Source organism: Leptopilina heterotoma, unplaced genomic scaffold (assembly GCF_015476425.1).
Source record: "Leptopilina heterotoma isolate Lh14 unplaced genomic scaffold, ASM1547642v1 Lhet_220, whole genome shotgun sequence".
Lineage (NCBI taxonomy): Eukaryota > Metazoa > Arthropoda > Insecta > Hymenoptera > Figitidae > Leptopilina > Leptopilina heterotoma.
In genome coordinates, this window is record NW_025110938.1 from 97,672 (window position 1) to 124,069 (window position 26,398).

A 26,398-nucleotide genomic window follows, 5' to 3' on the forward strand; every position below is an offset into this window, starting at 1 on the left:
AAAAAAAAATAAAAATGAAAAGAAAATTGAATCTTTGTAAAATTTAAAGCAGTTTTTTGGCATAAAGTGGTTGTTAACGTTATTTTGAGTTTAATGACAATACTAATCAGTAATGGTAAAAAACAAGACGAAAAAAATTACTCAAGAAAATGTTTACCTTCTCTTTTCTAGCAATTTTTCCAAAAAAAAGTGTTGTTCTGCAATTCCTCTATTAGATCCTCACAAATCCTCACAAATTCTCATCAAGAATTTTGTCATAAAGAAACAGTTTTTTAAAAAAAGAGTTAAAACACACGTTCGCGAATCATTTTTTGCCAAAAAAAAAAATAAGAAAACTTCGGGACTATTCACTTTTGAATTTATATTCGCAATAATGTGCACTGATGGAAAAAGATTTTCACAATCTGTATTTGAGAATTTGAAATTTGAAAAAAATAATATTGAAACTCTTATTGTTTTGTGAAAGAATGTTTTCGAGAAATTTCAAGAAATTAACGAGCGACTTTTTACGGAAAAAGTGCGTGATGCTCGCACGACTATCGCCGGACGACTGAATTCTATACACACAGTGGAAAACAGAACTGATAGGAACCACAGAGGTGCTTGGGGGAGTGTTTCACATTCCTCCCTCTTTCTGGTTGCCCGGCTTCCGGGTTCCACTGATAAGAGAAAAAAATAAATGCAAAACATCGCTAATTAAAAAAAAAAAAAAATAATTAATCAATTTACGAAAAGAAAAAAAAAGCAACCTGGTATTTTTATTCCACAAACGGGAAATTAAATAATAATATTGAAAAAAGCGAATGGGTTAAATTAGTTAACGAAGCTAATTATAGAAATTTGATAAAAAAAATAAATTTTCTTTGAAATAAACCAACCAATTTAAATACAAAAATAAATTTATTGAATAATTGCGAATATTTCTTAAATTTGAATTCTTATAAAGAGCTTTATCAACATTTTTTAAAATAATTGAATTCTTACGAAGAATTGCATGAAAATATTTGATAATAATTAAATTCATTAAAGAAATGTAATTAAAAATAAAAAAATAATTATTACACTCTAAGAAACTAATTATATCAAATTTTTTTTAATAATTAAATTTTTTCGAAGAATTTTATTCAAATTTTTAAGAATAATTGCGTTTTTAGCGGAATTAATTTAAAATTACATTAAAAATTAACATACACGTTTTTTATTAAAAGTTGAAAAGAAATTCTTCGTAAACATAAATTATTTTTAAAATTTTCAAATAAGATTATTAAAAAAAAACTTAATTATTTTCAAAAAATTTAAAGTAATTCTTCAAAAATATTTAATTATTAACGAAAACTAATAAAATTATTTAAAAGAATTTTTATTTTTAATCAATAATTTTAATAAAATTTAATAATAAAATTATTAATTACAATTATTGATAAACAAGATTATTTTTTAAACTTAAAAGAAATTCTTCATTAAGTTCAATTACTTTAAAAATTTTCAATAAAAATGATCAAAAAACTTCATTATTTTCGAAAAATTCAATTATTTTCATAAATAATAAATTTATTTAAAAAAAATTCTTCACAAGAATTCAATTGTTGCATTAAAAAATTTTTTACTAGAATTCTATTGTTTTTAATACAATTTTAATTCAATTTCTGTAATGAATTCAATTATTTTTAAAAAGTGAATTAATTTAAAATTCCTGAGAAGAATTTGACTTTTTATAAAAAATAATTTAATTCCTAAGAAGAATTTGATTATTTATAAAGATAATTGAAAATTTGACGAGAATTTTTAAAAATTGAATTCTTTAGACGAATTTTATTATTTGTGAAAATAATTAAATTCTTGTGACGAATTTTATTAAAATTTTTAAAAAATAATTTAATTTATGAGAAGAATATTATTTTTAAAAATAATTGAATTCTTGGGAAGAATTTTATAAAAATCTATTTAAATAATTGATTTCTTTCGAAAAATATTAGGAAAATTCTGTTTTAAATAATTGAATTTCTGTGAAACTTTTTTTATTTATGAAAATATTTGAATGTTTGCGAAGAATTTTAAAAACATTTTTTTTTTTGAAATTATTCAATTCTTTTGGGAGATTTTTTATTCAAATAGTAGATATTAAAAATCATTGAATTACGTAAAGTTTGTGAAAATAATTGAATCTTTGCCATGAATTTTATTAAAATTTTTGAAAATAATTGAATTTTATTACTTTTCAAAATAATTAAAATTCTTGTCATGAATATTATTTTTTATGAAAATAATTGAATTTTTGCAATGAATTTTATTAAAATTCCTGAAAATAATTGAATTTTGCTATGAATTTTATTAAAATTCCTGAAAATAATTGAATTTTGCAATGAATTTTATTAAAATTCCTGAAAATAATTGAATTTTGTCGAAGAATTTTACTATTCATTTAGAAAGATAATTGAAATGTTGTCCACAATTAACAAATCAAAAAAAAGTATCCAAATAGTAGCAAATCGTAAAAAAAAAGTCGTAAATTGTATGTTTCAGTAGATGAGTTCAAAAGCCTGACAAATTGAAAAGTAATTTTTGTTCGAAAATATCAAATGAAAATTTGAAAAAATTTAAAGAATGAAAATTTACAAAAATTCAATTAATGAAAATTAATTATAAAAAAGATTATGATTGAAAATGAAAAATTGAATATTGAAATAGTGAATTAAAATCACACTGATTGCGGATCTAGAAATGAATGCAAGTGGAAGATGCCCGCGTGTGACTCAGTGGGTTTGTGATTTTGCACCATATGGGCAAATGGATTGTCCTTGTAGTGATAGTATGTATGTGTGTGTGTGTGTGTAGGAAACATGCAGAATGTGCGGGTGCACCTACAGGAGGCTAAACTGGCACAAGAGGAAGGAGGGTGCGAGGGCCAAGCTATTTCTCAGCTTCAGCACCAGAGCTTTTCTTCCTGAGAATATATCGACACGTCAGAAACACACAACCCCGTTTACAATATCCACGAATAGACGATTCGCACCTCTATTTGGCTATCTCGCACGTCGTCAAATCGAAATTGCTTTCCCATTCATAACGTCTTCAAAAAATTTCTTCCTCTCAAGTGCTAGTCCCTATATATATATATATTATATTATTATCTATTCCGAACATTAATTCCTTCTTTTCGATTATTTTTCTCCTCACGCAACATTATTACAATTACTGAAAAAAATCTTTTAATTTTCGTTAATAATATGAGTTATTCGACATTTTCGCAAATTGCTCCTCGCGCAATATTTATTACTGAAAAAAACAACTTTCAATTTTCGTTAATATGAGTTATTCGACATTTTCGCAAATCGAGAAATTAGTTTTAACTTACCGAATTGAGGAAAAATTTACTATTTCTTGGATGAAAATTTGCTTTGTTTTTAGTGAAGTCTTCCGAATATTTGTCAAACTTTTCAATATTGCTTGGTGCAATTATCCCAGGAGATTAATTATCTTCTTTTGTTTCTATTGGATTCTATCAATAGCAAAGTTGTCAAAGTTGTGTTTCTAGTAGAATAATCAAAATTTCGTATTAATTAATCCTTCTTCTTGTTCTTCTTACTCGTGGCTTCTGGTTTGGTCAATTCACTTTACTGTTTAATCTCTTGATACTAATTACTTTCCTTTTATTAAATAATAATTCTATTGTATCACGATGCGTCTTGTCCGTGAACGTTAAAGCCGCCATTTTGAAAAAAACGGTTACAAGCCCTTTAAATATAGGAAAGAGACGACGTAGTTTCAATTTTTGGGGCCCCCGTCCTAAAAAATTAATTTATCTCCATTTCTTTCAATACAATAAGAGAAGATTAGACAAAACTATTTAATTTTCAATACGTTAGAATAATTTAATAATTTAATTGCCAATTTAGAAAAAATTGTTGAAATTTATAAAATACGAATAAGTGTTCTTTTTACTACATATTTCGCAAGGGGGTCGCATTAGTCTAATTACGCTACTGCAATTTGCTTGGAATTTAGAATATTCCAATTCCGAATTTCCGAATATTCAAACAGTGGAATTGGAACAGTCGTTAGTAAAAAAATAAACACTAATAATACCGAAATTTACGAAAAGTGGGTGTAAATCAGTTTATTTATTATCGCGAATAGAGAAAGAAAAGCGGTAAAAATGAAATATGTTAAATTAGTAATAAATACCAAGTGAGCGATGACATATAATGACGTCAATGCGACCGGGAAGGACATAAACAGAGGCACACTTTTTAGTCGTCTGACAGCATCAAAATCACGCGTGTTTGACAGGAGTCTAGCTCCGCACGAATATTCAACGAATGCAGAGAATCGTGTCGATGACAGGACCATCATGATGGAGTGCTAATAATACTAGAGGTGGATTCACATATTTGTGTGGGAGAAATCCTGAAAATATATACACGTTGACACCCGCAATATTGCAGATATTATATAGGTACTTATGTCGAAAACTTAAAAACCGTTAATATTTTCCTACTACAAAATAAGAAATTATAATTCCTTATTCTAATTTAATTAATTTAATTAATTTACTTTTTTAATTTCATTAATTTACTTTTTTAATTTTGTTCCCTTCTTCCTTTTTTGAGCTTTTTATTCTGGAATCAACAATAAAATTTGTTGAGAGCTATCATATTGATTTAGATAATGAAATAAAAAGTAGAAAAAGAAGAAAAATGATTATGAAGCTTTTGTTTTGTTTGTGTGCGTGTAATACCGGGATTTTCGTAAATTTCACGACGAATTTCCTTGCCATCGCACACCTGCTACACCTGCTCTCTCGCACAAGAGGATGCACATGTGAGGCCCCTTTATATTTCCACATATTCTATACACCCACACAAACAGCTACAAGTGTTCCAACAGAATTTCCGTCACTGATAATTGAAACAGGACCAATGTAAATTGTTCCGACTTACAATGAGAGATTATTCTCTCCCTCTCCTTCTCTCTACAGTTAAATTAATTCTACTTCGAGAATATAATTATATTCTACAAAAAAATATTCTATAGAATATTTCTATAGAATATTCTATAGAATATTTGTCCTCTAATATTTATCCTATATTATATCTCCTTATAAATTCGCTGCCATACGAATATTCAAATTTATACGCAAAATTTCTCAAGACATTTATTTATTATCACAAAATTTGGAGTGTTTCCAAATTTTGGTTTCAAATTCAAATTTGGAATATTGCCAAAAGAGAAAATTTTTTTTTTTGAGATTAATATCGATTTGTATAATATCTAGTTTTTTGATTTGATTATTTTTTTCTTTTTTAGGTAAACGAGAAAGTGAAATGAGGGAAAATTTACGACTTCTGGTACATCAAGAGCATAATTCGCTTTTTTTTTGGGAAATTCCGCAAAATGTGTAAATTTTACGAGAGATAAAAAATTACATTCACGATCGTGCTTCAAAGTTTGGAAATGACGGCGTGCCATGCTCCTCTACTCTGGGGTGTCAATTGCACGAGAAGGTAAATGCCAATATCATTTGCTAAACTACAAGCATTTACATTCAGTCTTTCAAATTATCATTTTCCATATTTTCAATAATCGCAGACCTAGCAGTAGATAATCAATTTTTTAAAAAGTAGCAAAAAGTAGCTTTCAAACTAAAAAAAAGTAGCTATCGAAAAATTAAGTTAATGACAAAAAAACTCGTTTTAGAAACTTCACAAAACGTTGAGTTTTAATATTTTTTATGAAAATAATTGAATTCTTGCAACGATTATTATTAAAATTTTAAAAAATAATTGAATTCATGAGAAGAGATTTTTGAAATAATTGAATTTGCAAAAAAAAATGTGTATTACTTTTAAAAATAATTGAATTCTTGTGATGAATATTTGCTATTCATGAAAATAATTGAATTTCGCAAACACTTTTATTAAAAGGCCACAAAATAATTGAATTTTTGGGAATAATTTTGTTATTCATCTTTAATAATTGAATTCTTTCGAAGAATTATTTATGTAAATAATTGAATTCTTGGGAAGAATTTTATTAAAAACTAAAAGAATAATTGAATTATTTCAAACAAATTTAATTATAATTGTATATAAAATAATTGATTTCTTTCGAACAATTTTATTAAAATATTTGAAAATAATTGAATTCCTGTGAAAAATTCTAATATTTTTTGTAAATAATTGAATTCTTCCAGAGAATTTAAAAAAAATCATTTTTTTAAATAATTGATTTTTTTTGAGGAATCGAAATGAAATTTTTAAGAATAATTACATTTTTTGAGCAATTCCTATAAAATTGTATTATAAATAATTGAAATCCTGCGATGAATTTTATTATTTTCTATTACTATTTTCTATTACTAATTTCTATATTTATGTTTACTGTGAAATATTATTGCAATATAAAAAATTCAAGATAAATATCAATATTATTTTTACTCAATAATTTGACATGTTTTCTTCCTGCACATTTTTTATATTGTAGAGAAAAAGTCTGACAGACAAGAAGAATGGAAGAGATAAAGAAAACACATCTGAAACGCAGCTGGTTTATGACAACGCCTTTTCCACACGTGTAAGTAAAGCTCGACATAATTAATTATTAATAAACCTTTCAACGAATTCTAATCATAAAATTATATTTTTAATTTCAAATTCATTGATTAATTAAATTAAGTAATTAATTAATTAATTGAAATAAGTAATTAATTAATTAATTGAATTAAGTATTTAATTAATTAATTGAATTAAGTAACTAATTAATAAATTAAATTCAACGTGTATAGCACTTGAGAAAATGTAAAATTAATATTTACACTAATTACTGAATTAAGATTTCTTTTTTAAGTAAAAAATAATAGTCGATTAAAAATAATTACTATTAGGTTTTCATATTTCGCAAAGAAACATTTTTTTTTATTTTGATATGCATTTTATTATCCAAATTTTAAATATACTTAGACTAGAATTATTTTGTGACTTAAAAAAATGTCAAAATTGATTTCTGTGGATAAATTCGTTGAAACAATAGTACATTTGCACTATTTGTTGTACAATAATATTAAATTCGATTGGCTCGATTTGGACTGAAGTGACAGTAATGAAATTAAAATTTATTGAAAAATAGATTTAAAAAGACATTTTCCAATTTCTATTTATCGCGATGACAAAATTTACTGAAATTTTATTCTTACATTACTTTTTTCACCAATGATTCTATTTTAGGAAAATTAAAAAGAGATTTTATTTTTGACAAAAAAATTTAGTTAAGATTATTATATTAATATGTGATAATAATTAATTATAATTATATTAATAAATAATAATAATTAATTATAATTATTAATAATAATTAATTATTACTAAATAATAGTTAGTTTTAATAAATTGAAAAATTTATTGTCCGGCTATTTAAAAGTTCAGGTAAAATGAATATATATCAGGGAAATAATGTGATAGAAGGCCGTAAAAATTGTTGTTCTTTATTTTTCGATGTTTTTTCCGTTGTGTGACTAACCAGTGTCTGAAGTACAGGATGATGTGTCGACATTATCATTGTTGCTGTCCGTTGATGAACTGTCGTTGCTCTTGATCCTCCTTTTCCGTAGCTTTGCAAACTGAAACTCCTCGACGGGAACTGCACACAATTGAATCTTCGTTATTAGTGAAAACGTCCATCTATTTTCGCAGAACATTTCGCCAACAATTTTACACACACACACAAACACACTTTTTTAGGCTTAGGAAAAGAAGGAGGCCTCTTTTTAAAAAACGAAAAATAAAACAATTTATATTTATATTTTAACAAATACATATTTCCAAATTATAATCGACGTTGAGCCTAAGATTGTCGAACAATTCCATTATAATCGGAACACTTAAAATTATTAGAACAATTTAGAACTATTAGAACACTTAAAAGGGCAATTGTAACTTTTTTTCTTGGTATTTTAACTTAATTATTACTTATAATTTTCAATAAAATCTATAATTATAAAAATATATGATAATTGAGTTTAAAAGGAAATCACTATCACAATTTCAAGTTTTCCACCGTTGAAAATTTCTTCTTTTTTATTTAAAAAAAAAAAAAACTTCTTGTGAAAATATTTCTCTTCTACCTTATTAATTTCAACAACAACAAAATTATATACAATTTATATGAAAAAAAAAAATTATTTTGAAAGAGAAAAAAAAGTGTGTGACTAGGTGAAAAACATCAAGTGTTGAGAAACGATATGATTATTTGAGATTCGTTTGGTTACCATCTGAATCCGGATCTGGAACTGAATTTGTTGCAGGTGTTGATATTGGTACAATTTCAGGTTCTAAAGGTTTTGTTGAACAGTCAATGTCCTCGACAATAACTTCCTCTGCCAAACTGCTCCTGACAGCTTCTGTAGAATTTAAATTTAATAGATTACACATTATTATATTATTCATATATTGAATAATTCAATTAATTTTATAAACAGGGTTGACACAAAAATTTAATTTTGTTTTCCCCTGATTTCCAGACAAAATTTCAACTTTTTCCCTGACTTTAAAGAAAATTCTCGTTCACTCAAAAAATTATTCGATACTCAAAAAAATGCTCTAATAGATTTATTTACGAATTTCATTAATATTGTAAAATTATTCAAAAACACCAATAACTTCATTTTTAAAAATTGTTTTCAACATTTCAATTCATTTATTATTTTCTACAATTTTTAAATAAAATTCTTCTTTAAATCAACTATTTTTAATAATTTGCGAAAAAGTTCTTTAAAAATTTTCAAAACCATTTGTTTACAATACAATTTTACGAAATTTCGATTAATCGTAAATTCTTAATTAAATATATACTAGAATTCAATTATATAATTACAAATTAAATAAATAATTTATTAAATTGCAAAGAAACTTTGAAAAAAATTTGTACTAAATTCAATTTTTTTTTAGTGTTTTTAACTAAAATTCAATTATTGTCTGCAAATTTTAACTGAAATTTATTTTTAAATTAATTTTTATTAGGAAATTTAACGAGAATTTAATTATTTAAATACAAAAATATACAATTTATTGAATAATTGAATGTTTTTCAAAATTGAATTCTCATAAAGAAAGTTATAAACAAAATTTTAATTGAATTCTTTCGACGAATTTCTATGACATTTTTAAAAATAATTCTAATTCTCGAGGAATTTAATTAAAATTAAATTTAAAATAATTGAAATTCTACAAAGAAATTATTTATGAAAATAATTGAATTATTGCGAAGAAAATTTGAAAATAATTGAAATTTTTCCAAGAATTTTATTAAATATACGAAAATTTACCACTAAAAGCTTGAGGATATTGTTGATTGAGTTTATTTTTTATTAATCGTATTTTCTTGAATATATAATCCAAGTCCTTTTTCATTTCAACTAAAAGAGCTGTATGCTTTTTGAATTCAGTACCCGCAGTTTTTAATCTATTCACTGATAACTGATTGCAATTTGTCAGCATTTCATTTGTTTTTTCAAATCTCTGCAACCTGCAATTCATAATTTTTGTTTCGAAATTACGACATTGAAATTGAGTGTTAAATTTTATAGTAGAATTATAATAGAATTTCAATAGAATTATAATCAAAGAGTTATTATAGTTAAAAATTCTATCTTACATTTGCTTTTGAGCACGAATCATTGATTCGACATCCTGCTGATCGACAATTCCAGCGAAACCTTGGATAAAAACTTCAGGTGCTGTATAATTTTGAAAGCACTCAAAACTTCCGGTATCAGATTCTGGAGTTCCTTGAGCAGTTGCCATTGTTTATTTATGTTAAAGAACTTTTGCTTATAGAGAAAATTGTTAAAATCGGTAAAATCCTTTATCAAAGGACTTGATAATACTCATTTGAAGAAACTTGAAATTCCATTCTGCTTATTATACTCATCTTTTTATAGATAATAAGTTTATACTCATAAAATGAATTGAAAACATTTTTTTAATATTAAAAGACACTGTGAATTAATACTGTACACGAAATACGATTCACTATGACTATTTTTGACAATTCTTATGACAATCTTGACAATATTGATATTTTTGTTGTGAATTTTTGACATATTGAGGTTATGTTTATGCGCATGCATGCGATTCGTTGAAATTACGCGCGGTTATTTGAAACTACGAATAGGAAATAGTTATTTAAATACGCGCGCATAATTTTGAACCAATGGGAACATTTTCTTAGTTTGCTGTCTGCTTTCGCATGCGCGCATCAAAATAGTCTGTGAAATTAATCAAATAAATGAAAATAATTTAAAAACACCGTATTGAAAAGTAATTTTACAAAACACAGCTAATTAGTTTTTCCCTCTGAATATAATAAAATAATTTTTGGCTAAATCAGTGGATTGTTTGAAATTTTACTAGAACGCAAGCGCACTCGACTTGTCGAACATAACCTTACTTGAGACGATTTATTGCTATCTCTCTGCAGTCATTTGTCTCATTTGTTAATTAAAAAAAGAAGTAATCATTAATTTTTTTACTCTTTCGTATTCGGATCAATTTGTATCGGGAAAAGAGGAAAATCATTTTTATAGTTAAATGTGATAGGAGTGCTTCGAGTGTTTCTGAAAAAGGAAAAAAAATATTGAAAAACGTGCGCAACGTGTATTTGATTTCGTATACATTTGCTCAAATAGAATTTTTTTTTATAAAAGGGTAGGGCGAATGTCGTGTTTTCTCGAAAGAAGAATAAGAAATGTTAATTGTGTTGTGACGGGGAGATGAATTTTGAAATGGCGCTTCAAGTAAATGATTATAGAGAGTCATGATAATGATTTCGACAAAATGAGGAGATCTTACAATTCGGATGTGAGGACAACGACGTCGTCGTCGACGACGACCGACGGTCTCGAAGTTACGAGACGTTTGTATAGGTAAATATTCAATAATCACATCTAATTTTATATAATTTTCCATAATTTTAATACCACATTTATTAACGAATTCGTTTTTATTAAATGATAAACATTTAATAATCATGAACATTTTTTTTTAATTACAGAAGTATTAGTGACATTGCCAAAAGACTCGATGAACAAAAAAGTCATGCCTTGACAGTGACGGATATTTTTACACCTTCTAGCGAAACTTTACGCACTAAATTGCGCGATTATTGCGAAAGACTAATTTTTAAGGACCCAGTTAGTCATATTCGTAAGACGGAGGAATTACTTTGGAGACGAGGATTTTATGATGTCGTCTCATTGGCAAAAAAGATACGAAAAGTAAATTTTTTTTTCACTGATAAAAAATTAAATAAAATAGAATTGTAAGAAAAATATTCTTTGTAGGGTAATGTTTGGAGTAATGCCGAAAAAGCATCATTGTCAGCGCATTTGGCTGTTGGTGTTGGTTATTATCATCATTTGATTCTTCGACTGCAAACCGAGTGTGATTTAGATCTCGTTGGTGTCATTGATTTCGCTTATCCCTATAATGATAACAATACAGTTAATGTGAGTACTTTAATATTCATTTTTTTTATTAATTTTTACAGGGTTCGAACTAAAGTCCGTAAATTTCCTTTAAGTCCGTAAATGTCAGTTTTTTGAAAAAGGTCCGTAAAGTCAATAATTTCTTTAAAAAAGGACAAAAAATTCGTGAATTGTACGATATAATTTGGGAAATTTTGAAAAAAGTTAAAAATTATTGCAGAAATATAATTATTTTCAAAAGTAATAAAATTCTTCGCACAAATTCGATTATGTTTAAAATTTTTCAAAAATTCTCTTCAAAGTTTCAATTATGTTTATAAATGTTTGATAAACATTAAATTATTCCATAAGTAATTTTATCATTTTATTTAATTACAAAATTAAATTAAATTTTAATAAAAATTCCCAAAAGAAGGGAATTATTAAACAAAAATTTTGATAATATTTTTATCAGTAATTGGCCCGTAAATGGTCCATAATTTTTCATTATTGGTCCGAAAAGTCCGTACTTTTAAATCTTTGTTGCCACAGAGTCTGGAGATCCTGGAAAAGGTATGGAATTTAGAAAAAGGTATATGAAAAATTAGTGAGGAATTTAAAAACTTTTTTCGAATTTTGCCTGTTTTTAAAGATTTTTGAGAAAATTTTGTTCTAGGCTTTGTTTAGGAACAATAAATAATTTATTCATTAACAACTGTTAACAAACAAAACGTAAAGTTTGCTTCAAAAATAATTTTTTATCTTCTGCTGATTGTCGGCTGTGGTTACTTTTCGTGAATTGTGAATTAACATAATTTTGATGACCCAGATATTAATTGGAATTGTTCTAGTAATAGTTTAGGACCAGGAAAAAATTTGTTGTCTAAAAATTGTTAGTAATCAGTAGATAAAGTTCGCTCAAAAAATAATTTTTCATCTTCTGCTGATTGTCGTCTGTGGTTACTTTTTGTGAATTGTGAATTAAATTAATTTTGAGGACCTGGATATTAATTGGAATTGTTCCAGCAATAGTTTGAGACCAGTAAAAAATTTTACGTCCACTGATTGTTAATAAACAGAAGATAAAGTTCGCTCAAAAAATAATTTTTCATCTTCTGCTAATTGTCGGCTGTGGTTACTTTTTGTGAATTGTGAATTAAATAAATTTTGATGACCCAGATATTAATTGGAATTGTTCTAGTAATAGTTTAGGACTAGGAAAAAATTGGTTGTCTAAAAATTGTTAGTAATCAGTAGATAAAGTTCGCTCAAAAAATAATTTTTCATCTTCTGCTGATTGTCGGCTGTGGTTACTTTTTGTGAATTGTGAATTAAAATAATTTTGTTGACCCAGATATGATTTGGAATCGTTCTAGCAATAGTTTTGGACCATTGAAAAATCGCTAAGGAAAAAAATTATTTATTTGTAATTGTTATTAAGTTTTTGGTATTTGGAAGTTAAAAGAAATTTTTAGAGCTGAAGATGTGTTATTGGGACAGAAGTTTTTTAAATTTTTGACTTGAATTTCATAAGTATTGACCTGGAAAATTCTGAAAAAAGCCTGGAATTTTATATTTTATATTTTTTATTTTGTGGCAACCATGTAATTATTTTGACTGTTTTGAACTCTGTTTTTTTATTTATTCTTTTTAGAATATTTGATAATTATGCTTTAATATTAAATAATTTGTAGATTAAAAGCAAAAGTCAACCATCGAAACTCCAGACGGAGGAAGTGAGACAGTGCGCCATACGTTTTATACACAGATGTTTAATTTGTCTTGGTGATTTGGCTCGTTATAAATTAGATTTAGATCCAAATTGGGATCCGTTGATTGCCACTCGTTACTATAAAATGGCAGTTGCAATTGATCCAAATATTGGCATGTCTCACAATCAACTTGGTACGATGGCTGGAAATAAAAATTTTGGACTAGACGGTGTTTATCATTACATGAGAAGGTAAATTCTGTCTGTCAATTATTTCAAGTTTATTTACTCTTTTCTTTATGTATCTTGTAAATACTTTTCTTTATTTTGCAAATACTTTCAGTATTTTGTGTTCGGAACCTTTTGACGGTGCAGAGGGGAACTTGCGAAGGACAATAGTTTTACATTCGACGAGTGGAAAAGAGAAATGTTTAACTCACGAATGTATTGCGAAATTGCTTTCACTTCTTCAACTCTGGGAAAGTGAAGACACTAGTCCCGAACGTGTAAATCAAGAATGTGAGGTAAATATGAAGTTTTTACATAAAACGTACTTTTTTTTATCTCCTGCTTTCGTCACTGACAGAACTTTTTTTCCCTCTTCTAGTCTTTGTTGAACACAATTGAAAATTGTCTAAGTCTCGAGCGAACATTTCCAAATAAAAATCTTCTGAAGGAGGTAGACGATATTGAAACGTATCTCCAGAAATGTAAAATTGACGATTCTGTTTATCTAAACGACGATGTGATTTTCAAAATAATGGCAATTTGCCTCATGTCAATAGCAAAATTACGCAACAAAGACTCCTGTGATATTAGAGGAGTAATTGCCTTCACTTTGGCTGTTCTATCGCAATTAGTTAATTCAGCAATTTTGCGAATTCAAGAATCTCTTATCGATGTCTCCCTAGCGAATGGAGAACACGATTTAAATTTACAATTTTCCAATTTCACTGGGGAAATAATAAAAGAAGAGGATGGGGAAATTTCTGTTCTCAAAGAATCGTCAAACGCCAATGACTCATTAAATTTAAGTAAACAAAATGAGAATTTAAAAACAAATGGCAATCACACGAATGGAGTGAAAAAACCAAAAGATAAATCGAGAAGTTTATTAACTAAATTACGTCGAAGAAAACGAAGAAATAGTTCTGATTCGGATAATAGTGACGCTGACAATAGAAATGCTGTACTTTCTTCAAGTGATGAGATGAATTCTGATATTTCCGAAACTGAGGAAGACGCTCTAAGCAAAGAGAATCCATTCTCTGATGATGCTTTATCTGAAGATTTATCCGACGAAGAGGAAATTGAAGATAAAGGTAATTTTTCAAATTTTAAAACTACAGGGTTGCCACACGTCAGGGAACCCAGAATAATTTTCACAAATAAAAGATACTTATTTCTTTTCAGATAGTGCCATTAAGTCTAAAATAGCGACAGACAATCAAAATAATCACAATATTTCAAGTGAAAAAAATGTAGAAAAAACGGATATAGCAGAAAATGGGGATTTGAATAAAAATCCTAAAAGTTCAGCCCTCATGTCTGAAAGTGCCATATTAAATATAGAAGCTAATAGTGCTTTTGATGAAAGTAGTGGATCCACGAATACAATCTCATACCTTGCTCAATTGAAAAAGCCAAAATATCAAAAACTCATTCTCGATGTACTTACATCCGAAAGTCTTCTAAGTCCCGTGAAATTATGCTGCGACTGGTTAAAATGCCATCCAGATATTCTAAAAACCTGCGCGAATAATTTAAAAACACTTCTAAAACGTTTAACAATTTTATTCAATCTTATAAATATTGATCTGAATCTACAAAATTCGGAAAATCCCACGGAATTTCTATCGAGAATTAATAATTTCGAGGAGAAATTCACGAGTGTTCCATTGCCGGAGGACGTGAATATGAAAGGTTTAAAGGATTTAGAACAAGTTCACAAGACTTTGGATTGGAAATTATTGAGACGAGTGAAAATTGACAAAAGAGAACAGACAATATTGAGAAATTTGAAATTAATTGAATTTGGCAAATATCTGTGTTCGGTGGAATGTTTAGGATTATCGTACGATGAGGATAAAAAATTGTTTGTCATTAAAAATGAGAGTGAATTCATTAATAATATTGAGAAAGATGGCAAAAAGTCGGATGATCATCCAAGGGGTAAATTAATGAGACACATGGGAAGATTGTGGTTAAAGGCGGAAGTTCGTGCATTGGAAAGTCGATTGAGATCAAGATTAATGTCACCTTATTTGGTTCCGGATCATGAAGCGCTCGCGAAACATACACCGGCTTTGAAGCGATTAGTTTTTGCGAAAAAGTTTATCATTGTCATCCCATCGGTTGGTGAGTATTTTGCTAAAATTTTAGAAATAAAAAATATACCTCGGATTCATAATTTATAAAAATTGCAGTTGTTTCGGCTCTGGACGAAGTGAAAAGGACGAGTGGACAGGCGAGAGAGGCGACACGATGGTTGGAGGCTCAATTGAGACGTGGTTCTCGTTTTCTCAGGGCACAAAGACCTCACGAAAGATTACCAATTCCTTTGATAAAAGGCCCTCGATCAAAGGATAAAGAATCTTGGCTCTATTTTCAAATTATCGAATGTTGCCACTATCTCACTCAACAATCGAATGTCGAAGTGACTAGCGATTCGGAAATTCCAGTTGTCACCCTATTAACCGGTTGCAGTGCCGAGGAGCAAAAATTACTCACCGTCAGTCCTGAAGGTCTAGCAAAAAGTGCAGGTTCGTTTAAATTTTCATTTCTCCACAAAATTTCATTTTTAAACTTTTTATTTTCATAACATTTTAAATACATTTTTACATTATTCGGTAATATAAAAATATTTCGATTCGTATGAATTTACAAGAACGTAAATATATATAAAAAAAACAATAAATCAATATTGTACAGGAATTAAAAATATTACACATACATAATTTTTTCAGGTGTTAATATTGAGCATATTGAAGCATTCCACACGAAATGGAAAGCCTCAAGTAAAAGTCACGGTTGAACTTAAATTGTCTAATGAATGGGGTCAGCTTTTATCTCGCGTTGGAGCAACAATTGACTCGCCTCCCGAAAAAGCACTGTAGTGGCTTTTGAAACTTGAGTCAAAAAGGGTTGGAAACCCGCGATGAAAACAAATCCTTCATTTTTAAAAAATAATAAAGATCATAATATGTAAAATGTCACTTTTTCCGTGAACATTTTTGAAAAATAAATTTTTCCATAAATAAATTTTTTATTTACAGATTTAATAAAAATTAATTAATTAATTAATTAATTTTATTTCCTAAATATCCTAGTTTGTAAATTTATGTTAACATTGCTTGATCATCAGTTGGGAAATCGCAAAAAATGTAATTATCATCATTGACGGGGAAGTACTCATTTTTAAAATCCATTGGACATGAATCTTGATATTTGACATCTTTAACAATACGCAATAATGGTGAGGCGTAGTTGAATTTTTTTATATCAAAATCCAAATGAATGCTCATGCTTATGTGTAAAACAATTCTTCTAAAACCAGATTCGATAACATCGACAGCGGTGTCGAAAAGATTTTCAGTTATTCGTATACAACCTTCTAGAATTAATACTCTTAAATCTCGTGCACGTTCAAGAAGAATACAAAGACCTTCGTCTTTTATTAGAGGACAGTGTTGACAGTCCAAGACCCTTAGATGATGAAGATTGCCAAGATATTTATCAGTCACGCTCACTGATCGGGAAATTATTAAAAATTGCAATTCTGGCAGTGTGGAAATACTCAGTACTCCATTGTCCGTCACTTTTTTGCAACCTGAAAATAAAAGTTTAGTTGAAAAATCAATTTATATTCTGCAGAGTTGCCGCAAAAATTTAGTTTTGTTTTTCCCTGACCTTTCCCTGATTTCCAATTGAACTTTTCTATAGAAAAATAAAATATATTCTACAGAGTTGCAGCAAAAATGTAATTTTTTCCCCCTGATTTTCAATTGAACTGAAGTTTACAACGTCAAATCTGACGATTTTCTAAGTAATAATATTGAAAAAAAATATTCAAAGAGTTATATTATTTATGAAAATAATTGAATTATTGCAAAGAATTTTATAAAAAAAAGTTTCAAACAATTGATTTTTTTGAAAAAGTTTATGCAAATTCTATTTTTAATAATAGTATTCCTGGGAAATTTTCATAATTTTAGAAAATAATTGAATAGAAGTGTAGAAATTTGTCAAAATTATTTTTAAATAATTGAATTCTTTAAGAAAATTTTATTAAAATAATAGAAAAACAAATTATTGAATTAGGAAAAAATTTTGATAATAATTGAAATTTTGCAATGAATTCTATTAAAATATTTGAAAATAATTGAATTTTTGTCATGTTTTTTATTTAAATTTTTTTAAATAATTGAATTCTCGTGATGAATACTACTATTTATGAAAATAATTGAATTTCGTAATGAATGAATTTTTTTAAAATTCCTGAAAATAATTGAATTTTGTCGAAGAATTTTGCTCTTAATTTATAAAGAGGATTGAAATATTGACAATTTTATAAAAAAATTTTCAAAATAATTGAATTTCTTTGAAGAATTTTATTAATTTTGAAAATAATTGAATTTTTGTTATAAATATTGTTCTTTATAAAAATAATTGAATTTTGTAATTAATTTTATTAAAATTCCTGAATATAATTGAATTTTTTTAGATTTTTTGAAAATAATTGAATTTTTTTGGAAGAATTTTATTAATTTTGAAAATAATAGAATTCTTGTTATAAATATTGTTCTTTATGAAAATAATTGCATTTTTCAATGAATTTTATTAAAAGTCCTGAACATAATTGAATTTCGGCGAAGAATTTTGCTATTTTTAAAGATAATTGAAATGTTGACGAGAATTTTTTTTTAATTTTTGAAAATAGTTGAATTTCTGAAAAGAATTTTAATATTTATTAAATTATTTTAATTCTTTGAAAGAATTGCGTTAAAATTTAAAAAATTAAAAATATATTTTTTAGAATTTATGGTAATTTCATAGTTTCGGAGACAAACAAAAAAGACACAAAAATTCAGAATACATTATAATAATCGTAAGTTTCCTTTCCGTTAACAAATTATCTGCATTCATTTGTTTGTTTTGAAAATTAAATTTTGTGGGTTAAGTATTGGCATTTTTTATCTATTTTTTAGTGTCAAACTTTTTAATGTGGAAAATACTTTACTTATTTAATAGTCTCGACTCTTTGGTAAAAAATCTAAAATTATCAAAAATTCGAAAAAATTCAAAAATCCGTTTTTCTTAAAATCCAACATTTTTTCCTCTCTTTTATGGGATTTAGCTTTATTATTTTTGTGCTTTTGGAAAATACTTTACTTATTTAATAGTCTCGACTCTTTGGTAAAAAATCTAAAATTATCAAAAATTCGAAAAAATTCAAAAATCCGTTTTTCTTAAAATCCAACATTTTTTCTTTTCCTTTATGGAATTTAGCTTAATTATTTTTGTGCTTTTGGAAAATACTTTACTTATTTAATAGTCTCGACTCTTTGGTAAAAAATCTAAAATTATCAAAAATTCGAAAAAATTCAAAAATCCGTTTTTCTTAAAATTCAACATTTTTTCCTCTCTTTTATGGGATTTAGCTTTATTATTTTTGTGCTTTTGGAAAATACTTTACTTATTTAATAGTCTCGACTCTTTGGTAAAAAATCTAAAATTATCAAAAATTCGAAAAAATTCAAAAATCCGTTTTTCTTAAAATCCAACATTTTTTCTTCTCTTTTATGGGATTTAGCTTAATTATTTTTGTGCTTTTGGAAAATACTTTACTTATTTAATAGTCTCGACTCTTTGGTAAAAAATCTAAAATTATCAAAAATTCGAAAAATTTCAAAAATCCGTTTTTCTTAAAATTCAACATTTTTTTCTCTCTTTTATGGGATTTAGCTTAATTATTTTTGTGCTTTTGGAAAATACTTTACTTATTTAATAGTCTCGACTCTTTGGTAAAAAATCTAAAATTATCAAAAATTCGAAAAAATTCAAAAATCCGTTTTTCTTAAAATCCAACATTTTTCCCTCTCTTTTATGGGATTTAGCTTCATTATTTTTGTGCTTTTGGAAAATACTTTACTTATTTAATAGTCTCGACTCTTTGGTAAAAAATCTAAAATTATCAAAAATTCGAAAAAATTCAAAAATTCGTTTTTCTTAAAATCCAACATTTTTTCCTCTCTTTTATGGGATTTAGCTTTATTATTTTTGTGCTTTTGGAAAATACTTTACTTATTTAATAGTCTCGACTCTTTGGTAAAAAATCAAAAATTATTAAAAATTATGACATTTCAAAAAACCGAATTTCTTAAAATTCAACATTTTTCCTTCTTTTTTATGGCATTTAGCTTTATTATTATTTGAATTTTTATTCAAGAGAAAAAATGGACCACTGAAAAAATTTAGAAACTTAAAAATTCCAGGCCTTTTCCATGATTTCCCTGATTTTCAGAAGCCTTTTAAAAATTCCATACCATTTCCATGATTTCCATGATTTCGTGATTCTGTAGGAACCCTGCTTTTGTCTGACTTTCTTCTAAATTATCGAATTCAGTGATTTCTGGGGTGAATTTGGTTAAGTTGTAAAATGATTAATTTCTATTTGAATTCGTTTTTTTTGAATGTAGAAAATCTGATGTTAATTTAATTCTTTTTTCGCTATTTCAAGTAAAACTTTTTTCAGTGTGTAATAATTATTATTTCTTTAAAAAGTATTTAATTTAAAATGGCTTTATAAAATAAGCAATGCAAAAGATGACCCAGATACTAATTGTAATTGTTCTAGCCATAGTTTAAGTCTAGTAATGTAAATTCTATTTAAATTGAGACCATTGAGTGAAATTATTTGAATTTTAGTTAGTTAAATCTCTTTGTTAGGTTATAATAATTATTTCTTTAAAATTTTTTAAATTGTTTAAAATAAGCAGCCTCATACAACATTCCCGCGCGCTTGCGCGCGGATAGTTTGGCTAGTTTTCTTATAAATTCTAAAAATTTAATTTTTTCCAGTTTAATAAAAATCCCTGACTTTTCTCTGAATTCCCTGATTTCCTGACCTGTGGTAACCCTGTTCTAATTATTAATGTAAAATTATTGTTAAAACGAATTAACAAATCAATTTTACTCACTTGATATATTCAGAAAAATAAGTTGTTCGCAATTCACAGCTAAAGCTTCAAGAATGGAATCATCAATTAAATTGTTTCCATAGACATTTAATCTTCTTAAATTAGAAAATCGTGGAATGTTGTTTACACCTTCGATCGTAAGAAAATTCGAATCACGAATCAGTCCCAAATTCTCCAAAGTTCCAGCTTGAGTCAATAAATTTCGCATTCCTGCGTCATTGATGAAGCGAGAAGTATTCAAAACGAGTGTTTTTAATTTTTTAAAACTCGTAATAATCTAAAAGACAAATTAGTTCGAAAGATAAATATTCACGAGAATTTATAAAAAAGAATAAAATTTGAAAAGTAAATAAATTTATAACACTTACATTGCTAAGATGTGCAGGAAACATTCCGTCATTTCCCTTCAAAAGTAATTCCTCAATTGTTTCGAATGATAAATATGCAAAAAGTGTACCAGGAAATTCCGTGAGACTAAGACATTTAATATTTGTCATTGTCTTCAATAATTTGATCCACAAATATGTCTCATCATAAAAGAACATTCTCATGCCAAATTCTTTTAAATTCTGACAACACGATATTAATGATTCTAAAATCATGTTCTCTTCTTTTTGTCTTGATTTAATTCGATGTATACTAGAATTTTGTAATCTACAAAGACAAAATGTCCTTTCGCATTCACGTTGATCGGCTTCGTCACAAACCATTCGACGTTCACATGCATTTAGAAACATAAATCTCATCATACGACTAATGTGACCATTGTCCCATAATATTGTCAAATCGGAGATATTTAGGGAAGTCATATTTGGACATGAGCTGCAAATTATTATTATAGTCGTCGAATTGAAATTTGGAAATAATATCCTTTTAGACGGAGGGAAACTTTTTTTCGCAAAATTAACCACTGTTATATATTGACTACAACGACTAAGAACTTTACTTAAAATTTCATTGTCAATTTGTGTTTTACATGTCACGCCCCAACTTTGAATTGACATGTCAAGACTCTTGAATAAATACCAAGACTCTCTGCTGAGTCGTTGCCATCGTTTACTAACTGAAAGAGAAATTTTTTATTTTTACAAGTCAGATTTTTCATTTTTAATTATCAATTTTCAGGGTGGCTACAAGTTTCAGTTTCTCAATTTTTCTGACATTTCCCTGACATTGAAATTATTTTCCCAGCCTTTACTGACATGTGGCCACCTTGATTTTTGATTGAAGTTTTAGGAAAAATTTGTCAACTTACCGCTCTCGATTTTAATCTTGTCGAAAATTGGAAGATACTGGAAAATAATCCGTAAACAATCATCGGGAAGATTTTCAATAGGACTTAATTCGTCGACAATCATTGCATTTTCACTATTTCCCATAACTTCTAATGTAAATTGATTGGAAGTTAACTTGTTTTTAAATAGTTTACTATATCATCGCCATAAAATTGTAAATTAATCTATAACAACTGACTGATGCAGAATCAAAAATTACATAAACGCATATAAGGTATTATATATACAATATAAATATTTAATATAAACTAAATTTCTTTATCACAGATAAATATATGAAAACACTAACAATATGAAATAAACAACAATAAAATGTGTATAATGTAAATATATTAATTTAACTAAAATTATATATTTTAGTGCATGTAACAATTTGAATTGACAATCTTCTGCGTCTTTTAATTGACAGCATAACCTATAAATACCAAGCCCAGGGAGGGATAGTTACATGGAAGATTGGAAGAACCTCCGAAATGTGACAGAGCGACGCTTCTATTTTCGGTGTGAAGTCACCCTGTCTAGGCTCGGAAAGTCGGAAGTATGGAAAACGGAAGTCGGAAAGCACGGAAAGAAGAAAGAAAAACAAGAAGGAAAACTCAGGTAAGAAAATTTCTAGAGTTGACATAGGTCAGGGAAATCAGGAGAAAATCAGGAAAAGTAGAATTGGTCAGGGAAAATTTAAAAAAATATTTAATTTCAATTCTGTTGAAATTATTTTCAATTTTAAAAATTTTAACGCAGTTCTTTGAAAGAATTCAATTATTTTAATAAATATCAAAATTTTTTCCAGAAATTCAATTATTTTTCAAAAATCTAAAAAAAAAATTATCCACATTTCAATTATCTTTATAAATTAAAAGCAAAATTTAATTATTTTTAGGAATTTTATTAAAATTCATCACAAGAATTTAATTATTTTCAAAAATCAAAATTAATAACTTAACTGAACTAAATTAATAATTTCTTCGCAGAAATTCAATTATTTTCAAAAAATCTAAACAAAAATTATCAATATTTCAATTATCTTTATAAATTAAAAGCAAAATTCAATTACTTTCCGGAATTTTATTAAAATTCATTGCGAAATTCAATTATTTTCAAAATTAATAAAATTCTTCTTAGAAATTCAATTATTTTTAAAAAATCTAAAACAAATATCTTCAATATTTCAATTATCTTTATAAATAAATAGCAAAATTCTTCGACAAAATTCAATTATTTTCCTGAATATTAATACAATTCATTGCGAAATTCAATTATTTTCAAAATTAATAAAATTCTTAGCAGAAACTCAATTATTTTCAGAAAATTTAAAAAAAATTGTCGTTAACATTTCAAATTATCTTTATAAATGAAGAGAAAAATTCTTTGATAAAATTCAATTATTTTCAGGAATTTTAATAAAATTAATTGCAAAATTCAATTATTTTTATAAATAAATATATTCATCACAAGAATTTATTTATTTTCAAAAGTAATAAAATTCAATTACATATTTTCAAAAATTTTAATAAAAATCTACTATTTTAATAAAATTTTCCTAAAGAATTAATTTAAATACAATAATTTTAATCGAACTCCTCGAAAACAGTAATTATTATTAAAAATTTTATTGAAATTCGTGGAATGAATTCAATTATTTAAAAATTTGTCTATAAAATTCTTTATGAGAATTCAATTTTAACAAACATTCAATTATTCAATAAATTATTTATTTATGTATTTAAATAATTGAATTCTAATACCTATATATTTAATTAAGAATTTCCGATTATAATCGAAATTTAGTAAAATTGAATTGTTAAAATTTTGTCTGGAAATCAGGGAAAAATAAAAGAAAATATTCGTGACAACTCTGGAAAATTAATTTTATTTTGAAAATATATTTCCATTTTTGATTGTTTTTTCCTTTTTTTAAATTGACAATATGACAATATGTAAATATATATTATAGAATATATAAAAAGTGTGTAAAAACTTGTTAAAAACTCTGTAGAGTAATTTCATGAAAATTAGATAAAAAATTTAGTATTTACATTTTGCTTTTTCTGCTGAGAAAAGCAGCCACACGATTCATAAGATCTTCGGAGGCATATCTCTTTTTTAATTCTTCAACTTCATCTTCGTTCACTTTCAATAAAGTATTCAAATCCCATCGTTTAATTAACATTTTTGTCGCGTGTATAGTCTGAAAGAATAAACGAATTTAAATATAAAATGAAGAATTTAATCATCATTAATAATCATTAATTAAATTTAATTTACTATTATTAAATGATCGGAAATTTAATTTGATGAATAAATAATAAAGAAATAATAAATAAATTTAAATAATAGTTTTGATTTATAGCAAATGAATGTCAGCTTTGTAATATACCTCAAAAGACATAGTTGCTACGATTGTTTCCAAATATTTCCAAACTTCATTCACAGAATCAGATTGATAGATTTTAGAAATCAAACCATATTCTTTCGCTTCCTCCGCACTCATTTTGTGACAAAAGTAGAGCATTTCTCCAGCCTAAGGAATCATTTTTCCAATCAGCAAAAAAAAAAAAAAGAATATTTGTTTCTTAAAAAGTAAGAATAAAATATTGTTTACCTTCGATCGTCCCATTAGTCTTGGAAAAGTGTAACTCGAGCAACATTCTGCTATAAGTCCCAATTTCGAAAAAGGAGTGTTAAAATAAGCCTGAAAAGAAATTAAATTTAGAATATATAGATTTTAGACAAAATAAATTGATTGCAAAAATTGATAAAGTAATAAGTTAACAAAATTGATTGAAATTAAAAAAAAGTATTCTTTATAAATATAAATACCTTCTCAGACGCGTACACAATATCGAAAAGTGCAAGAACTGTTACTCCAATTCCTATCGCTGGTCCATTTACAATTGCCACCAAAAGTTTTGGACATTTTATAACAGCATCGACAAATTCTCTAAAATAAATATATTTTCTATATATGAAAATAAATATATATTTTTCGACATATTTTTTTCATAAACGTGTAAGTGTTGTTTTTGTAAAAACGTACTTAAATTTTCTGACAGATTTTTCTACATCCTCCAATAATGCTACATTAAATTCATTTCCACTTGTAAAAAAATCACCCACTCCCGTCAATACTAACATTCGAACGTTATCATTTTTCGCTGATTCATTTATTATATCACCAATCTGCTTGTACATCTATTTAAAAAAAGTCCAAATAAATCATTATTTACATTAATAAGCATCTAATCTAATTAAAAAAGACAATTTCAACTAAATAAAAATAAAAAAAAAATAAAAAAACTAAAATATTTGGATAAAAAATAAAAATGTGTCATACGTACCGATGCTGATATAGCATTTTTCTTTCTTGGTTTGTTGAGTATTATTTTCAAAATACCATTATTAGTTGAAACGAGAATATCAGGTTCGTTACTCTGCGACATTCTTGCACTCTGAGCCTTTGCTGTAAAAGTGAAGTGTCATCAAAGTATTCTCGTAAAAAAACTCATCTTATCAACTTATCTTACTTAAAAATGTGAACTTTATACTTTTTTTTCACTTATTATTTTAATAACCGATTTTTTTGTTTTTTACGTTTTAGAAAACAAATTCTAAATATATTTAAAGAATTTCAATTTCTAATAGTGTGGGACTTATCCATAAGAAATAATTTATTTAACAATTACTATTATTGCAAAAAGTATATTGTTGTTATTGTTGAAATCAAAACATTGCGAAGCGTACATAACCTCAAAATTAGAAAGAAACTTTCTTTCCTTTACATTTCTTATAAAAAAAAATATTCTTATTATAAAATTTGATAAAACCACATAAATACCGGTTTTTCTATTTGTCAAAACTTGTTTTCATTTCTGTTGTACTTGCGGTTTATTCATAATCTTTTTTCATCCCCAAAAAAACACTCGAGTACTTTTAAAACCTCACTGTAAGAAATTCTTATTGAAATTTCAATCGTACCTCGATTGACATAAAATTACAATGGACCCTCGGATGAATTTTACATTTTTGATTATAAAATTCCCATCTGACATGAAAATTCAACAGAAAACTATGTGCTCAACATAACCTTAAAATTTATTTTATTAACTTTTTTTTCTTGCAAGTTTATAATATATCTGTTAATTTTTTTAGATAATTATTGGAAAGTGTTCAAGTTATAAAAATGAATACTTTTTTTTATAATAAAGTTAATGATATCTATGTTTAAAATAGAATAATATCTTTTTTCGAAATAAAATTTTTAAGTGAAATAAAATTAAACAAATATGTTGAACTTTCACACTCTCGGTAAAATTACACAGACTACCGAGTGAAATTTCACTAGACTGTCGATTGAAAATTTCAAAAAGACTATGAAAATTCATACGTGGTTCCGTTGTAATTTTATGTCAATCGACACTCGTATGAAAATTCAATAAATGCTTGAAAGTTACATGGACTGACCATTTAAATTTCATTAATTCTGTTATTTTCATACACATTTCATGGAATATTCAATATGGATTTTTTACAGTGCTGTCAAATTATTTAAAATCCCCCTTGGCAAGCAATGACGCTGATTGGTTCCCTTCTTTCGCGCGAACGTCAACGATTTTTGAAAATTACAACTTAAAATATTGAATTCTTCTTTTTGTAGTACAAATTGCTAAAAACAAATAATAAATACGTGCAAATTAATAAGTTTTATTACTTTAAAAAGTACCTAATAAACTTAAAT

General features: G+C 26.3%; 5 protein-coding genes across 14 annotated transcripts in view; 1 reads left to right on the forward strand and 4 right to left on the reverse strand.

Moving 5' to 3' along the window:
* The window catches only part of LOC122502100 (protein CBFA2T1), a 42,590-nt gene extending 38,872 nt beyond the window's left edge, over window positions 1-3,718 (reverse strand). For 4 of the 6 annotated variants that reach the window (XM_043612000.1, XM_043611998.1, XM_043611996.1 and 1 more), the window contains exon 1: window positions 3,356-3,718. The gene's annotated coding sequence lies outside the window, so the exon portion shown is untranslated. Of the gene's footprint in view, window positions 1-157; window positions 551-3,355 lie in introns of those variants that run through there. The other 2 variants (XM_043611995.1, XM_043611997.1) reach the window with 1 other exon arrangement.
* A 3,199-nt stretch (window positions 3,719-6,917) lies between these two features.
* LOC122502149 (kxDL motif-containing protein CG10681) lies at window positions 6,918-10,098 on the reverse strand. The gene is made up of 4 exons (XM_043612065.1): window positions 9,649-10,098; window positions 9,320-9,519; window positions 8,264-8,395; window positions 6,918-7,635 (listed from the first exon to the last, which is right to left on the reverse strand). The coding sequence occupies exons 1-4, from the start codon at window positions 9,795-9,797 to the stop codon at window positions 7,511-7,513; spliced, it is 606 nt and encodes a 201-aa protein (XP_043468000.1). The 5' UTR covers window positions 9,798-10,098; the 3' UTR covers window positions 6,918-7,510.
* Window positions 10,099-10,367: 269 nt separating this feature from the next.
* Window positions 10,368-16,410, forward strand: LOC122502147 (protein SMG5). Of its 2 annotated transcripts, XM_043612062.1 has the most exons (10): window positions 10,368-10,505; window positions 10,700-10,918; window positions 11,047-11,269; window positions 11,336-11,500; window positions 13,153-13,421; window positions 13,513-13,693; window positions 13,777-14,491; window positions 14,583-15,527; window positions 15,596-15,931; window positions 16,136-16,410. In XM_043612062.1, exons 2-10 carry the CDS (start codon window positions 10,794-10,796, stop codon window positions 16,201-16,203), a joined length of 3,027 nt encoding a protein of 1,008 aa, XP_043467997.1. In that variant the 5' UTR covers window positions 10,368-10,505; window positions 10,700-10,793; the 3' UTR covers window positions 16,204-16,410. The 2 variants fall into 2 exon arrangements, with proteins under 2 accessions (XP_043467997.1, XP_043467996.1); XM_043612061.1 differs by having other exon boundaries at window positions 10,391-10,918.
* Window positions 16,411-16,507: 97 nt separating this feature from the next.
* LOC122502148 (F-box/LRR-repeat protein 7-like) lies at window positions 16,508-22,080 on the reverse strand. The gene is made up of 4 exons (XM_043612064.1): window positions 21,624-22,080; window positions 20,737-21,431; window positions 20,369-20,645; window positions 16,508-16,998 (listed from the first exon to the last, which is right to left on the reverse strand). Exons 1-4 carry the CDS (start codon window positions 21,745-21,747, stop codon window positions 16,508-16,510), a joined length of 1,587 nt encoding a protein of 528 aa, XP_043467999.1. The 5' UTR covers window positions 21,748-22,080.
* Window positions 22,081-23,506: 1,426 nt separating this feature from the next.
* Window positions 23,507-26,143, reverse strand: LOC122502150 (enoyl-CoA delta isomerase 2-like). 4 transcript variants are annotated; one of them, XM_043612067.1, is made up of 8 exons: window positions 26,125-26,143; window positions 25,499-25,604; window positions 25,002-25,123; window positions 24,701-24,855; window positions 24,484-24,622; window positions 24,266-24,355; window positions 24,041-24,184; window positions 23,507-23,851 (listed from the first exon to the last, which is right to left on the reverse strand). In XM_043612067.1, exons 3-8 carry the CDS (start codon window positions 25,101-25,103, stop codon window positions 23,696-23,698), a joined length of 786 nt encoding a protein of 261 aa, XP_043468002.1. In that variant the 5' UTR covers window positions 25,104-25,123; window positions 25,499-25,604; window positions 26,125-26,143; the 3' UTR covers window positions 23,507-23,695. The 4 variants fall into 4 exon arrangements, with proteins under 4 accessions (XP_043468002.1, XP_043468001.1, XP_043468004.1 ...); XM_043612066.1 differs by lacking the exon at window positions 26,125-26,143 and adding an exon at window positions 26,048-26,099; XM_043612069.1 differs by lacking the exon at window positions 26,125-26,143 and adding an exon at window positions 26,048-26,088 and having other exon boundaries at window positions 24,484-24,604.
* Between the last annotated feature and the right edge of the window lie 255 nt (window positions 26,144-26,398).